This window comes from Momordica charantia (assembly GCF_013281855.1).
Source record: "Momordica charantia cultivar OHB3-1 chromosome 1 unlocalized genomic scaffold, Mcharantia_2.0 BLBB01000001.1, whole genome shotgun sequence".
NCBI classification, from domain to species: Eukaryota; Viridiplantae; Streptophyta; class Magnoliopsida; order Cucurbitales; family Cucurbitaceae; genus Momordica; species Momordica charantia.
Window position 1 is genome coordinate 13,021,236 of NW_028275157.1, and position 13,261 is coordinate 13,034,496.

The following is a 13,261-nucleotide window of genomic DNA, read 5'->3' on the forward strand; positions in this document are numbered from 1 at the left end:
AATATATTTTAATTTAATGTTTTATATCAAATATGAATAAAAATATCTCTGAACATTCGAAAAACAAACGCCCCTAATGAATTTTGATATTACTAACTTGTAAATTATTTCTATTAAATTTCAAGTAAAATCTCTTTAAACTAAAATTCTAAGAGATATCATCACGACGTGGTGAGTTAATAGAGATCGAGTACAAATAACTCTTCGATGATAATAAACTTGTATCTCTAAGTAACATAGGTAAAAATGTGGTCATAAACATGTGAAAAGAGATCAATACGAATTCAGATCAAACAAAACTGTAAACGTAGAATCCGCCGCGTAAAAACTTTAGAAAGAAAAGAGAAGATCGTGTGAAAGTTGAAAATAAGGCAAAGAGAGAGAGAAGAGCAATGTGCAAGAATTTCAAAGTTTCCATTAAAAGCAAAGCATCAGTTTTTTTGGGGGCTGAAATTCATACTTTCAGGTCAAAATAACCGTCCACGAATTCCCGCCCGGTTTTCTTCATTTTTTTCCCCTTTTTTATTTGAAGCTTAAGAAAACTCAATTAAGGGCGGTGGTGAAAATTCAATATTAAAATTTTCTAGACTTATTTAGTACTTTTTATGAACCAAATTTGTAACTTAACCAAAAATCTTTGTTTTCTTCAAAATTTCATACTTTTTGTTTTTTTTTTCCATTTTAGTTGTTACTGCGCATAATTGAATACAGTTGATAAGGGGAGGCATGATAAGGGTCATGTGATCCCCACGATCATGTCTCCCCTTCAATAGGTAGGGTTACAAGGTATTAAATAAAATCTCATATTAGTTAGGGAAGAGAGTGGTTTATGATATATAAGAGATGATAATTATTTCTGTTGGTATGAAACCTTTTGAGTGAAACCAAAAGGAAAGTCGTGAGAGCTACGCCCACAGTGAACAATAATATCATACCATTGTAAAAATACTCAAGATACTTTTCGTGTTACGTATTTATACTTGCACGTAACATGAAGGATCACTACACACTGGTGTGGACGTCTTCCACCACACTTATACAGGAGAATGTAACCATGGCGTCTAGCATCATGATATCTAGGGTCAATTCTAAATATCAAGCAATGACACAAATCCAGAGTATGTTAACAACTACAATTATGCACTCAAGGTTAGGTCACCTCTTCAGCTCGGATCAAGTACTAAGGTTTTTTGCATCATACCCTCACTAACTCGAGTATCCTCGTCCAACTTAAGCTAGAGTTTTACCACACAATATTAGTTATCCATTCCCAACCACCCTAGCCAATATTTAAATTGTTCTATCACCTCACGATGATGCAAGCAAGAAAGAGATACTTAATGATACAATATTGCACCATAGACATGGAACCTATTGAGATGAGTGGAAAGAGATCGCTCAAGCTACTCGCAATTATATATTAAAGTAGTTTGCCTAACTTAAAATCTTGTTTTGACTTTTAAGTATTGAGAGGTATTGGGTAGACACTGCAGTAAAATTTGTTATCTTTTCACTTTTATGAATATTGTTTCATTTACCTTTTTTTTTAGCCTTCCAATATGTTCATCCGTAAAAGTTTGCCTAACCTTTTAAAAAAAAAAAAAAAAAAAAAAAATCCCACTAATTTAAGTGAAACCCAAGTATTGTCAAATCAGTGCATACCTTTCCATTAAAGACTCGGCATCAAACCTAACAATCAAGAAAGGTTCAAAATTTATAATCAACAAAGAAAGTCCACTAAATGTTAGAAAATCTAGGATATAGCTTTTAAAAAAAAATCAAAATCAAAATCAAAATCAAAGTTGTTTGGAGGGAAAATTATTAGAAGAAACGACCTTAATAAATAATAACCAACAAATCTACCATCAAACTCAATTTGATGATAGTGTTAATTTCGTTTATTTTTACTTCAGTTAAATGCTTAATCAATTAGGCCTTAGCTTATTTATTTTGGGCCAAGTACTGACCTAATTATTTTAGTTTGTTATTTTATTTATTTATTCATACTAAAATAAATTAGAATTAGTATTTGATGTCACATGGGATCTTTTTATCGGTAAGCCAAATATAAGTTTATCATTTAAGTTGTAAGACAATTCAGTTTTTACAAAATGGAATTTTGAGCCTTTGAGTCGTTTCTACCATTTGCAATTCTTAATGTAGGTTGCAAGATGAGTTTGTTTGATCAACCTACTTATTGAGTGTTCAAACGCTCTAGTAGGAAATTAGTTCTTCTTATTTCATGGTTTTCGATCAAAAAGGTCATCCATCATCTAGTCTTTCCCTTGGATCGTGACAATTTAAAATTTGGGTTTTAGATATTGACAATTAGGATCCTGGAAAGGTTTTTACCTACAATTTCCTTTGGTTTCACATAAACCAGTAGTTTTGCATCATTATATTTAAGAGAGAGAAACTACAAAAGTGCCTCGAATCTATATTTAGGGTTATGAAAGTTTTCGAATTTACAGATCAACAGAACTAAAATAGTTTTTTAGATAATTGTACACTATTAGATCTAAAAAAAGAGATGTTCGGAGTTTCGAGATTCGAGCGAGGATTTGAGTTTGAGCTTAAGATATCTTAAGCCTAAAATTTGTTAGACTAATCCAACTTTCAAAACTTCGCATTTCAAGCATAGAACTTCATAGACTCTCCAAACTTAAAAAAGAAACTCAAACTTAACAATTCTAAATCCAACTATGCTCAGCTTATGGAAGCCATGGAAATTCCTCTCCTCAAAAACTTTCTCTGCGTTTGAAACCCTTCAATTCCTCTCATTGTCTTCTTCATCTCTTCAAATCAAATCACTCTCTCCCTCCGCCGCATCCGAATCTCTCCGCCGCTCTCCGCCGCGCCTCGTGATCTCTCAGGTAATCAAATACGCCACCACCCACAAAGCCGCCCAGCAATTTCGTTCCTTCATCATCACCTCCGGTCTACTTCTCCACGCCACCGCCCATTTCATCCTTCTCTGCAACACATTGCTCCGTTGCTACCCTCTCTTCGAGCCCCTCCGCCGTTTCCCTTCCTTTCCCCCCTCCTACGACACCTTCGTCTACTCCTTCCTCCTCCATTCTTGCGCCGATTTGGAGCTCCTCCTTCCAGGGCTTCAGCTTCACGCTCTCACTCTCAAGGTAGGCTTTCGTTCCCATGTTTATGTCCAGACTTCAATTGTCCGACTGTACGCTGCTTCTGGGTTTCTACTTGATGCCCTGAAGGTGTTCGACGAAATGCCTGACCGAAGCTCTGTCACTTGGAATGTGTTGATTACTGGTCTGGTAAAATTGGGTGAGCTTGAACGGGCTCGTGCTGTGTTTGATCGGATGCCGGCGCGGACTGTTGTGTCTTGGACTGCTATAATTGATGGGTATACTCGTCTCAACAGGCACGAGGAAGCTGCGGGTTTGTTTTGGAGAATGGTTGCTCATTATGGTATGGAGCCTACTGAAATAACACTTCTAACTATTTTCCCTTCCATTTCGAATCTTGGGGCTCTTAAGATTTGTCAATCTGTGCATGCTTATGCAGAGAAGAAAGGGTTTAAGGCGTCTGATGTACGGATTACTAATTCATTGATAGATTGCTATGCAAAATGTGGTTGTATTGATAGTGCATCGGGAGTGTTCGAAGAAATGTCTGTCGAAAGAAAGAATCTGGTGTCTTGGACGTCAATAATCTCGGGATTCACGATGCACGGAATGGGAGCAGAAGCTATGGAGAGTTTTGAAATGATGGAAAAAGAAGGCCACAAGGCCAACCGGGTCACATTCTTGAGTATTTTAAGTGGTTGCAGCCATGGAGGACTGGTTGAGGAAGGTCTGGAGTTTTTCAAAAAGCTGGTTGTTGAGTATCAGATTGAGCCGGATATAATGCATTATGGGAGTTTGATAGACATGTTGGGAAGGGCAGGGAGACTTGAAGAAGCTGAAGGAATAGCGTCGGAGATACCTATGGAGATTGCCAATGTTGTTATTTGGAGGACGCTGTTGGGTGCTTGTAGTTTTCATGGTAACGTACTGATGGCCGAGAGGGTAACACGGAGGATATTATCCATGGAGGGAGCATATGGAGGTGATTATGTGCTCATGTCTAACATTTTCGCCGCAGCTGGAAAATATGGTGAGGCAGAGAAATGGAGAAGAATGATGGACTGCAGCAATTCCACCAAAGTTCCAGGCCAGAGCCTTGTCTAGAGTTCATCAGTATTCGTTTGGAAAAGGGAATTCTCTGATATACTTCATCAATACTCATCCAATTCCCTTTCTAATTCATTTCGGTTTTTTGTCGTTGTTCTTCCTGTGCAAAAGCTGGCTTTGACAAGGAATTGTGACATGAATGAGGCTGTATTGTGCAATGTGGGAGTGAGGAGGGGATTCTTGGACTTGAGAAAATATTGCTCCTAATACAATTCGCCTCTTAATTGATGAAGGTTCAACTTGAATTATGAAGGGGATACACTGTAAGTTCCTTTTCTCTACCATTCACTTGCTGGTTTCTGATTCTGCTGAGAGTGCTGATTCTTGGCAATTACTAACAATGTCATTTTTTCGATAGGAATCTGCTTCAGATGATCTGATCTGATCGACGTCGATACCGTTGCAAATGAGAAAGAGATATAGGCTCACCAAGTGAGAAACACCAATGCATATCCTTAGTTCTGCCACTAGAAAACATAAGATATTAGCCTCTCAAATCTGAACACATACAAAAAGAAGAGAGCTGTTTGCAGATGGGTGAATTAATTGAATCACTGATGGCTCAAGTTATTAGGTGAAGGAAAGAAGATTAAATTCTTGAAGAATGCTTGATTGGATGGACTTTTTAATACTTAAAAGAACCCTTCTTATCCACATGGTTCTGGTTCTCATCCTAAGCTTGCCAATGCCAAATATCACAATCCAAGTCTGGTAAGACCTTAAAGCCTTTTTTGATTGATTTCCTTATCTGGCTAAATAATGATAATTATGTACTCTCCTTTACAACTTTTGTGTCTTTTTTATTTTTAAGTTTACCCGGGTCTGAATTAAGCCACTTGAGATGTGATGAAAGTACTTCAATGGGTCTCATTCAAAGAGTACAAAATTCTACCATACATTTTAGATACACTCTCAATTTCGATTCAATTTTGGTCTTTCAAAAGATTCATTTTAACCTACTTTTCAACCATCTTTTAATTATCTTTTAAAGAAATTAGATATGTAGAAAGTAAAATTTTAAAGGTAAAATCAATTTACTACATTTGGTTGTCAAAGAAACTCATAAGATATTAAATCCTAAATAGGTGGCCACCACGATTTGAACACATTCCCTCTAAGTCTTTTTTGCTATTTAAGTAATCCGTTACATATTAGCTTGAATACATCTTCAAAGATATGACAGAAAAAATCATTGTAGCAGATTAGTTCGATTCCCAACTGCATGATTTAACATGTAGCTACGCTTTGCTCCAAGTAGTCCAGATTTGAAGATTGCCACTTGAATATCTCTGTAGTTTTCATGAGAGCTAACACAGCAGCTTTATATTTACCCTTAAATTTCAATACAAATTTTCATCAACAAGAAAGTAAATCAAATTCATTACTTTTTGCAGCACAATAGACATACAGTACAACCACATCTTCTCCAGCAAGACAGACAAAGACCATTAGGAATTCTTGAACCCAACAACCTTAACCAACCACTTAAGGTCAAATGTTTGATCAAATAATCTCCTCCAGTTGTACGTGTTGCCACAGTTTTAGGCCTTCATATTCTACAAAGTTTGACACAGACATATAGACAGCACTGGTGGTCATCATCTGCAACTATGGTTTAACGAGAACGAGAGCTTAAAACTGGTTGAGCAACCTCACCATCTCTGAGAAATGAGCTTTTCAGTGACTCCAAGAACAAGCAAACATCTATTTTCAAACCAGTGGTAGATCAGGAAAAAAGACACCAAGCAGACTCCTAAGATGACTACTATAAGAACCAAAAAGGGTTTATATGTACCTGAATGCGTTAAAAGCAACTACACTGACTTATCATCCTCTGCTGAAATTCTTCCTAATGGTGATCACCATTGCAGATGAACTTAGAAAGGTATGGCCAGTGGCTCCTGCTTTATTTTTCATTAGGAAACGATTTATGTTTGGATACAAAATAAATTAGTAGACGTCCATGTTCAAGGTGTGAGGTAACTATTATCTGCAGACATGACAGAAAACTATCAACCTAGACCCCAAAAAACAAATAAGAGCATGTATCCTACTTCTGATAGTAGTAGAAGAAAGACCGAACATAAAAATAAAAATGGAAATCTGTGAGAGGAAGTGGAAAGTCAGAAATTGACGAACTTAGAATTTTCATCAATAGAACTATATGCTACAGTATTCGAAGAAGGAAAAAGAAAGGAAATAAAGAAACCCCAAATCAGTTTTCGAAAGAAAGAGGAAATAAAGTTTACATCCAACCATAGTCTCCCAAATGTACGCAAATTTGGTCATCTTAAACCGACTTGATCCTTGGAAGATAAAGCAAAAACATGTACAGAAATGAGAAAGGATAAATGATGGTGTGATTTCAATGAAGATCCAACCTATCTCGTTAAGATTCTAGATTAGAACTCAAAAAACAGCAAATCAATTCCCTTCTTACATTCCTATACCCTACACAGGAATACTTCATTATAATATCAGAATTTGTTAAACATGTTTATCAAGTTTTTGAAGACGGACTCCACTCGATTGGGACAGCGAAGTCATTGCAGTACTAAAACACACATCAAAAGAGAAAGAACGGGGAAAAAACAGAAGTAAAATAACCGAAAAGCGAGATGTTTGTGATGCAAGCCTGCGTAGCCATCATCGCCGAGTCAAATAGACTGCAAGAAACGGCGGCTCCGACGGCAGGCAGTCGTCATTGCTGGAACAAAAGAAAGAGGGGAGACGGAGCAACCAAGTACCAGAAACTCCCCGTCGATCCACTGTTCATCCATGGCAGAACCTCCTGAACAGCCCTGTAGAGAAGGGAGGGTGGCTCGACCATGGTTGAAAGGGAAAGAAGAAGCGAATCGAGGTATTAGCTTGGGAACCGCCATCGCCAAATTCTCAGTCCTGGCTCTGATAAGATCAAGTAGTTTTACTTTCTAGGGTTCCTGGCTCCAGTCGATTTATACGGGTGCGTTAGGTTTTAGGTTCAAATTTTAGGGGGAAAATTTTTTTTTGTTTTTTTCATTTTAGTATCTGAACTTTTAAACCGTCCATTTTTATCCTTCTTTCACTTTTTATTCATTTTAGTATTTTCAATCGCCTTTATACTTTACTAAAAATATTTACTTTATATTTTTTAAAAATATAGAAATATAAAAAAAAAAGACGACAAATTTTAAATAAATAAAATTTGGGAGTAAACTAAAATAAATATTTATAAAGTACACAATTAAAATGAATCAAAATTGAAAGAATTGTTAAAATTATCGATTTATTATGCAGCAAAATTTTAATTTTTAAATAATTTATAAATTTATCTTAAATTATATGATGCATAAATTTAGTTTGGATTCCGCCAAATTAGTATCAGTCTTCTAGAATAAAAGAGATCGACGAGACTTGCAAAACATAATAACGCTAAAGACCAGTATGGCTCTTGCGATGCTTGCATAGCAAATAGTAGGGACTTGTAGTGGATTTTGCATATCTTTAGGGCTTGGTTCACCCTCTTATTTATAGGAGTAGAATCCTAATCTCTTTAGAAATTATAGAGGTTGAATCTTAATACTTTTAGGATTTACATAAGTCGAATTCTAGTGTGCTCGGGAGATCTGGACTTTTGGGTCCATTTGTTTCGTCGTGGACTTAATGTTAAATCGAGGGTCGAGACAAGGTAGGTTTGAGTCGACCAACACAGAGGTTGAGAGAGAACCGCTAGGGTTCTCGATCGGTGGCCGAGAACTCCTCGACCCCGAGACCTGGTCGGCCTTGGTCGACTCAAGCCGCTGGGTTCGGGCTTACCTAGTTCGTGTGTCTGAACTTCTGATTTGATCTCCCTTTCTGTCGCTTGGTTGGTTCTTCTTTTATCTTCCCATAACACTTTTTTTCCAACCATTTCATCCAACCAGTATCTTATTCTTTCAATCTCACTTTTGCCCATCTATATTTCCCTCTCAAATCTCAAGTCTCTTAGCTTCTTTCCGCTCACTCACACAAGCTAGATGTCATAGTAAGACCCTTCTTTGTGTTCTTGGATTCATCTTTGATTCATTCTTTAGTTATTAATGACATATTTTAGCGTTATTTTATATTCTTCAACATTCATATTTGTTTTCCCTCCAATAACGAAAAAAATGATTTAAACCGAAAAAACGACTAATCGAACCGTTCAATTGATCGGTCGGTGTAACAAAGGAAGGACAAAATGGTCGATTTAGCATTATTTTTGGTCAAAACCCGACTCAATCAACCGATGATCACCTCTAATGTCATGATCACCTCTAATGTCAACTAAATACGGTTCAAGATTACATTTATAACCTTGATTTTTACAAAATTTGATAATTTTTACTCATAACAAAGTAAAATCAAAATTTTTTTTATTAAAAACTAATTTAAAGGTTACAAATTACAAGACTTTAGGGTATTGAGTGTATCATAACCGTAACAAATGAGCATAATAATAATAATAAAACGAAAGAATCGTGTCACGTGCACGTGACGCCTCCCTAACAGACAGATTATACCTGCACCAAGTTAGCTGTAAAAAAAAAAAAAAACAAATAATAAAAATAATAAAGGTTTTAAAAAGAGACGTAAAAAAGAAAAAAAATCTGAATTCATCTTGAAGCAGAGCCAAAAATGGAGGAGCAACCCACCGATACTGTGGGGATTCCTCTGCTCGATTCCTCTTCTTCTTCCTCTTCTTCTCAGCCGACCACTTCCACACTTCAAACTCTCGGCAACATCATCGTTTCCGTCATCGGAACCGGAATTTTGGGCTTGCCTTATGCTTTCAGAATTGCCGGCTGGGCCGCCGGATCCTTGGGCGTCATACTCACTGGCGTCGCCACCTACTACTGCATGCTCCTTCTGGTTCGCTTCCTTTTTTTTCTTCTTTTGTTCTTGCTTCTTTGTTTAGAAATTTGGATAGACGCGTGTTTGTTTGGTTCATGATAATGCCGGATTTTGGTACATAATCCCCTGTTTGGAGTGATGAAATTGCTTGAGAGTTAAGATTCATAAGGTTGCTAACCTGTTTGGCGTATTGATTTTCTGAATGTGAGATTGAGAGAATACGTACGGTGTTTCTACTGCTGAGAGTGTTTGAATTGCTGTGTTTGATGCCTATTATGAAGTTGTAGCTCTGTTCAATTTTTTTGTTTATGTAAGGTAATCCCCTGTTCGGATGATGATATTGCTTAAGATTCGTAGGCTTTATGGGAAAGGTATAATGTTAACCTGTTTGGCGAATTAGTTTTCTGATTATGAGAGAATGTGTTTGGTGTTTCTACTGCGCTTTCTTTCTACCTTTTTAGCCAATAAAAAGTTTGGAGGTTGTTGCATGTCTAAATGTTTGAATTATTGTGTTTGATGTCTTTGTATAGCTGTTTCAAAGTTGTAGTTCTGTTTAACTTTCTCGTTCGTGTAAGGTGATCCCCTGTCCGGATGATGAAGTTGCTTAAGATTTGTAAGCTTACACAATTGCGGTATGGCTATGGTGTACTGTTAATCTGTTTGACAAATTAATTTTCAGAATCTGAGAGAATGTGTTTGGTGTTTCTACTGCACTTTCTTTCTACCTTTTTAACCAATAAAACTTTGAATGAATGTTATTGTGTTGTATGTTAATGTTTGAATTATTGTGTTTGATGTCTTTGTAAAAGCTGTTCTGAAGTTGTAGTTCTATTCGATTCTTGTCATGTAAGGTGAATTGTAGGGAGAAATTGGCATCGCAAGGAAGATCCAAGGAATCAAGAACTTATGGTGATTTGGGGTATATGTGCATGGGAAACAAAGGTCGCTACCTTACGGAGTTTCTCATTTTCTTTGCTCAATGTGGCGGCTCAGTGGCATATCTGGTATTTATTGGTCAAAACCTTTCATCTGTATTTCAAGGTCATGGCCTCGCATTTTCCTCCTACATATTTTTGATAGCAGCAGTTGAAATTGTGATGTCATGGATTGGATCTCTGGCTGCTTTAGCACCTTTCAGCATTTTTGCTGATATTTGTAACGCAATAGCAATGGGAATTGTGGTAAAGGAAGATATACAAAAGGCAATAGCAGGTGGAATTTCGTTTGGGGAAAGAATGGTGATTACATCGAATTTACGAGGCTTACCATTTGCAGGAGGGATGGCGGTGTTCTGTTTTGAAGGATTTGGCATGACATTGGCTTTGGAATCCTCTATGAAATACAAAGCTACATTCCCCAGGGTTCTTGCTCAGGCTTTTGTAGGGATAACCATCATGTATGTTTTGTTTGGATTCTCCGGATACATGGCTTATGGTGATGAAACCAGAGATATTATCACTCTCAATCTTCCCAATACTTGGTCAACAAGAGCAGTTCAGGTAATCACAGTAACTCATGCACTACTAGTTCTTTTATAGTTTTGCACATATAACTTCTCTTTCATTTTCCACCATCATCCTCTAGTTGAGGATCAGGTCCATTTATATTCTCGTACTCATACACGTCTTCATTCACATAACCTGGTAGTTTATTGTCCTAATGTGAACTGATTTAAACTTCATGCCAATATTTTCACTAGGGAATAAATTATAATACGTTTTGTCTCTATTTCACATGCTACATGTGAGTTAGCCATTGTTTTCATTTTAATGCACTTCGACCTCTCTTATGCATGTGCTGCTGATTGAATTTATTTTTTAAAAGTTGAATTGTATTGCAGAGTAGTTGTTAAATCTATATGCCAATTTTGATACATAGGATGAACTGATATATTGGATTCTAAGTTATTTTATACTAGATGTACTAATATGTCGTGATGCATTCATGTATTGCAACGAAAACCATAAAGTGACTTCAGTGGTATTACATTTTTATATGGTTTTAATATACTATTATTATCGGGTCCGGGCTTGGGGCAGACGCAAGTGCCCTTGGGTACAGGGGAGCAAAAGTTCCGATTCCCAATTATCCAAATATATATATACACACACTATTATCATTTTTTTGTTTTTTTGTTTTTTTTTCCCATTGTCCGTAGCTGGTATTCTTTCTTTTATTTGAGGTATTGTCAATGATCTATGGGAATAATGCCCGTCTGCTCAACGGTTGAAGCACCAAGTGGACTTTGATGCTACCATTTTTTTACAAATAAATTAATGAACATTAAAAAATTATGCTTAAGCAATGTTGTCGATAGAAATATTTCAGATGCTGTTGTCATGTATCTTAGGATTCAGGTCTTCAGTGAATGAATTTCTATGTATTTGCATCAATATCTGACGTTGATGATGAAATTGAAACAATCCTCATAGAGTGTACTTTGATATTTTCCTCCCTAAAATTTCAGGTTGAATATTTTTATCATACTATCTTGGTCTTCTTCAAAAGAGGTGACTTTAAGCCATTTTAGGTTTTTGGTCGGCGGGTAGCAGCCTTTTTTTCCATAGATAATTATCCAAAGAAATTAAGTGGGCGGAAATAGAACATCAGAACTTTCAGACAACAGGTTACCCATGGGAAACACTAAAAAGGGCTATGAGAATTTTTTTTTTAATTTATAAGAAACCTGAGCTTTCATCGAGAGAAATGAAAAAATATACAAGGGCATATGATCAGCCCGACAAAAGGACACCCTCTAGAGAAACGGGCTCCAATCCAAAAGAATAACAATTAAATGATAATAACAAAAATTCTTAAAAATCAACCCAACAGGGAAGTATTAAATCTAATAAGCTCCCCATTCTACCTAGAACTCTCCAATTTTAAAGATTCCATTGTTTTTCTCGAGTCAAATTCCCCACAAGTAGAAAGGAAATAGGGTTGTGAGACAAATGAAACAAATTGGAAAAATAATGCCAAAAGCTGATTGATTCGACCCTAGAGAATGTCTGTCTCCTAATAGAATTGAACTGTTTATCCTAAAATTGATGAATTAAAAGCTACTTTAAGGTTGTATGCTCTGCTTTTCAAGTATCCTAGATCTCCTTTTAAGATGAGGTCTCAACTCAAAGCATTATAAAAAAGTTCATTTGAAAAGGCCTTCCCTTCACTTTATAAACTAGATAGAGTCTTCCTTGCAAGCATTCAAAGTATTGCATAAAACTAATAAACTTGATTTCTTATCATTAGCTTTTCTTTCAAGTTTGCAATATTACTGTTTTAGTTTACAGAAAACAGAGCAACTTTTCTCACTTAAATCTTAAATTGCTTCAGGTTGGATTGTGCGTGGGGCTAGTTTTCACATTCCCTATAATGTTGCATCCAATTAACGAGATTGTGGAGGGTAAGTTGAAACAGAGCAACTGGCTTCAGAAGGTCCAAGACAGTGATAACGTGTTCTCACGAAAAGGAGTAACGTTGGTTGCGTACATCAGTCGGGCGATCATCGTGCTCGGATTGGCTACCTTGGCTTCGTTCATACCAGGTTTCGGTGTTTTCGCCTCGTTTGTTGGCAGCACGGTATGTGCATTAATCTCATTTGTTTTGCCAGCAATCTTTCACCTATTGTTAATGGGATCATCTCTGAGCTTCGGGCAAAAAGTTTTGGATTCTTTCATTTTGATATGTGGATTGTTTTTTGCTGTTTATGGTACTTATAATACTATAGTTGGTTTCTGAGCCGCTGGTGATGTGTAACTTAAATTACAGTTCATAGTAAAATGGTTATTTATCCTCTCCATGTTTTTTTTTCATTTTTCATTTTTTAGAGGGATTAGAAGATCACTCTCTTAATTAGGGATTGGTATGTACTTGTGCTCTCAGGTTTTCACTTTAATCCCTGTACTTTTTCTTATTTTTCCTATTTTGCTTTATTGTTATATAGCATTTGGTACTAAATACTATTTTGATTATTGTACTTCCAAAACATATATCTTTTGGACTCTCTAGTTTTATAAAATGACCAAATTGGTTATTATTTGTAAAATTTTATCCATAATAGAAATCCTTCCACACAAATCTATGAGACTATATTTCAAGAAATTTAATGAGTTAAATTTCATGCAAGAGATTATATTTCAAGAAATTTAATGAGTTAGATTTCATGCAGGAGACTATATTTCAAGAAATTTAATGAGTTAGATTTCATGCAA

The 13,261-nt window shown here is 36.2% G+C and overlaps 2 protein-coding genes and 1 long non-coding RNA gene across 5 annotated transcripts; 2 read left to right on the forward strand and 1 right to left on the reverse strand.

Moving 5' to 3' along the window:
* The first annotated feature begins 2,453 nt into the window (after nt 1-2,453).
* LOC111023168 (pentatricopeptide repeat-containing protein At1g09220, mitochondrial) lies at nt 2,454-7,289 on the forward strand. Of its 3 annotated transcripts, none has more exons than XM_022300540.2 (4): nt 2,454-3,435; nt 3,532-4,462; nt 4,558-4,910; nt 5,594-6,196. In XM_022300540.2, the coding sequence occupies exons 1-2, from the start codon at nt 2,703-2,705 to the stop codon at nt 4,194-4,196; spliced, it is 1,398 nt and encodes a 465-aa protein (XP_022156232.1). In that variant the 5' UTR covers nt 2,454-2,702; the 3' UTR covers nt 4,197-4,462; nt 4,558-4,910; nt 5,594-6,196. The 3 variants fall into 3 exon arrangements, with proteins under 3 accessions (XP_022156232.1, XP_087982781.1, XP_022156231.1); XM_088126655.1 differs by adding an exon at nt 6,705-7,289 and having other exon boundaries at nt 2,456-4,462; nt 5,594-6,084; XM_022300539.2 differs by having other exon boundaries at nt 2,456-4,462.
* LOC148213294 (uncharacterized) lies at nt 5,275-6,135 on the reverse strand. The gene is made up of 2 exons (XR_015792276.1): nt 5,995-6,135; nt 5,275-5,903 (listed from the first exon to the last, which is right to left on the reverse strand). It is a non-coding gene; the product is annotated as an uncharacterized LOC148213294 (long non-coding RNA).
* Nucleotides 7,290-8,782: 1,493 nt separating the features above from the next.
* ANT1 (aromatic and neutral transporter 1) lies at nt 8,783-12,963 on the forward strand. The gene is made up of 3 exons (XM_022300516.2): nt 8,783-9,068; nt 9,902-10,549; nt 12,384-12,963. Exons 1-3 carry the CDS (start codon nt 8,835-8,837, stop codon nt 12,786-12,788), a joined length of 1,287 nt encoding a protein of 428 aa, XP_022156208.2. The 5' UTR covers nt 8,783-8,834; the 3' UTR covers nt 12,789-12,963.
* The last annotated feature ends 298 nt before the right edge of the window (nt 12,964-13,261 follow it).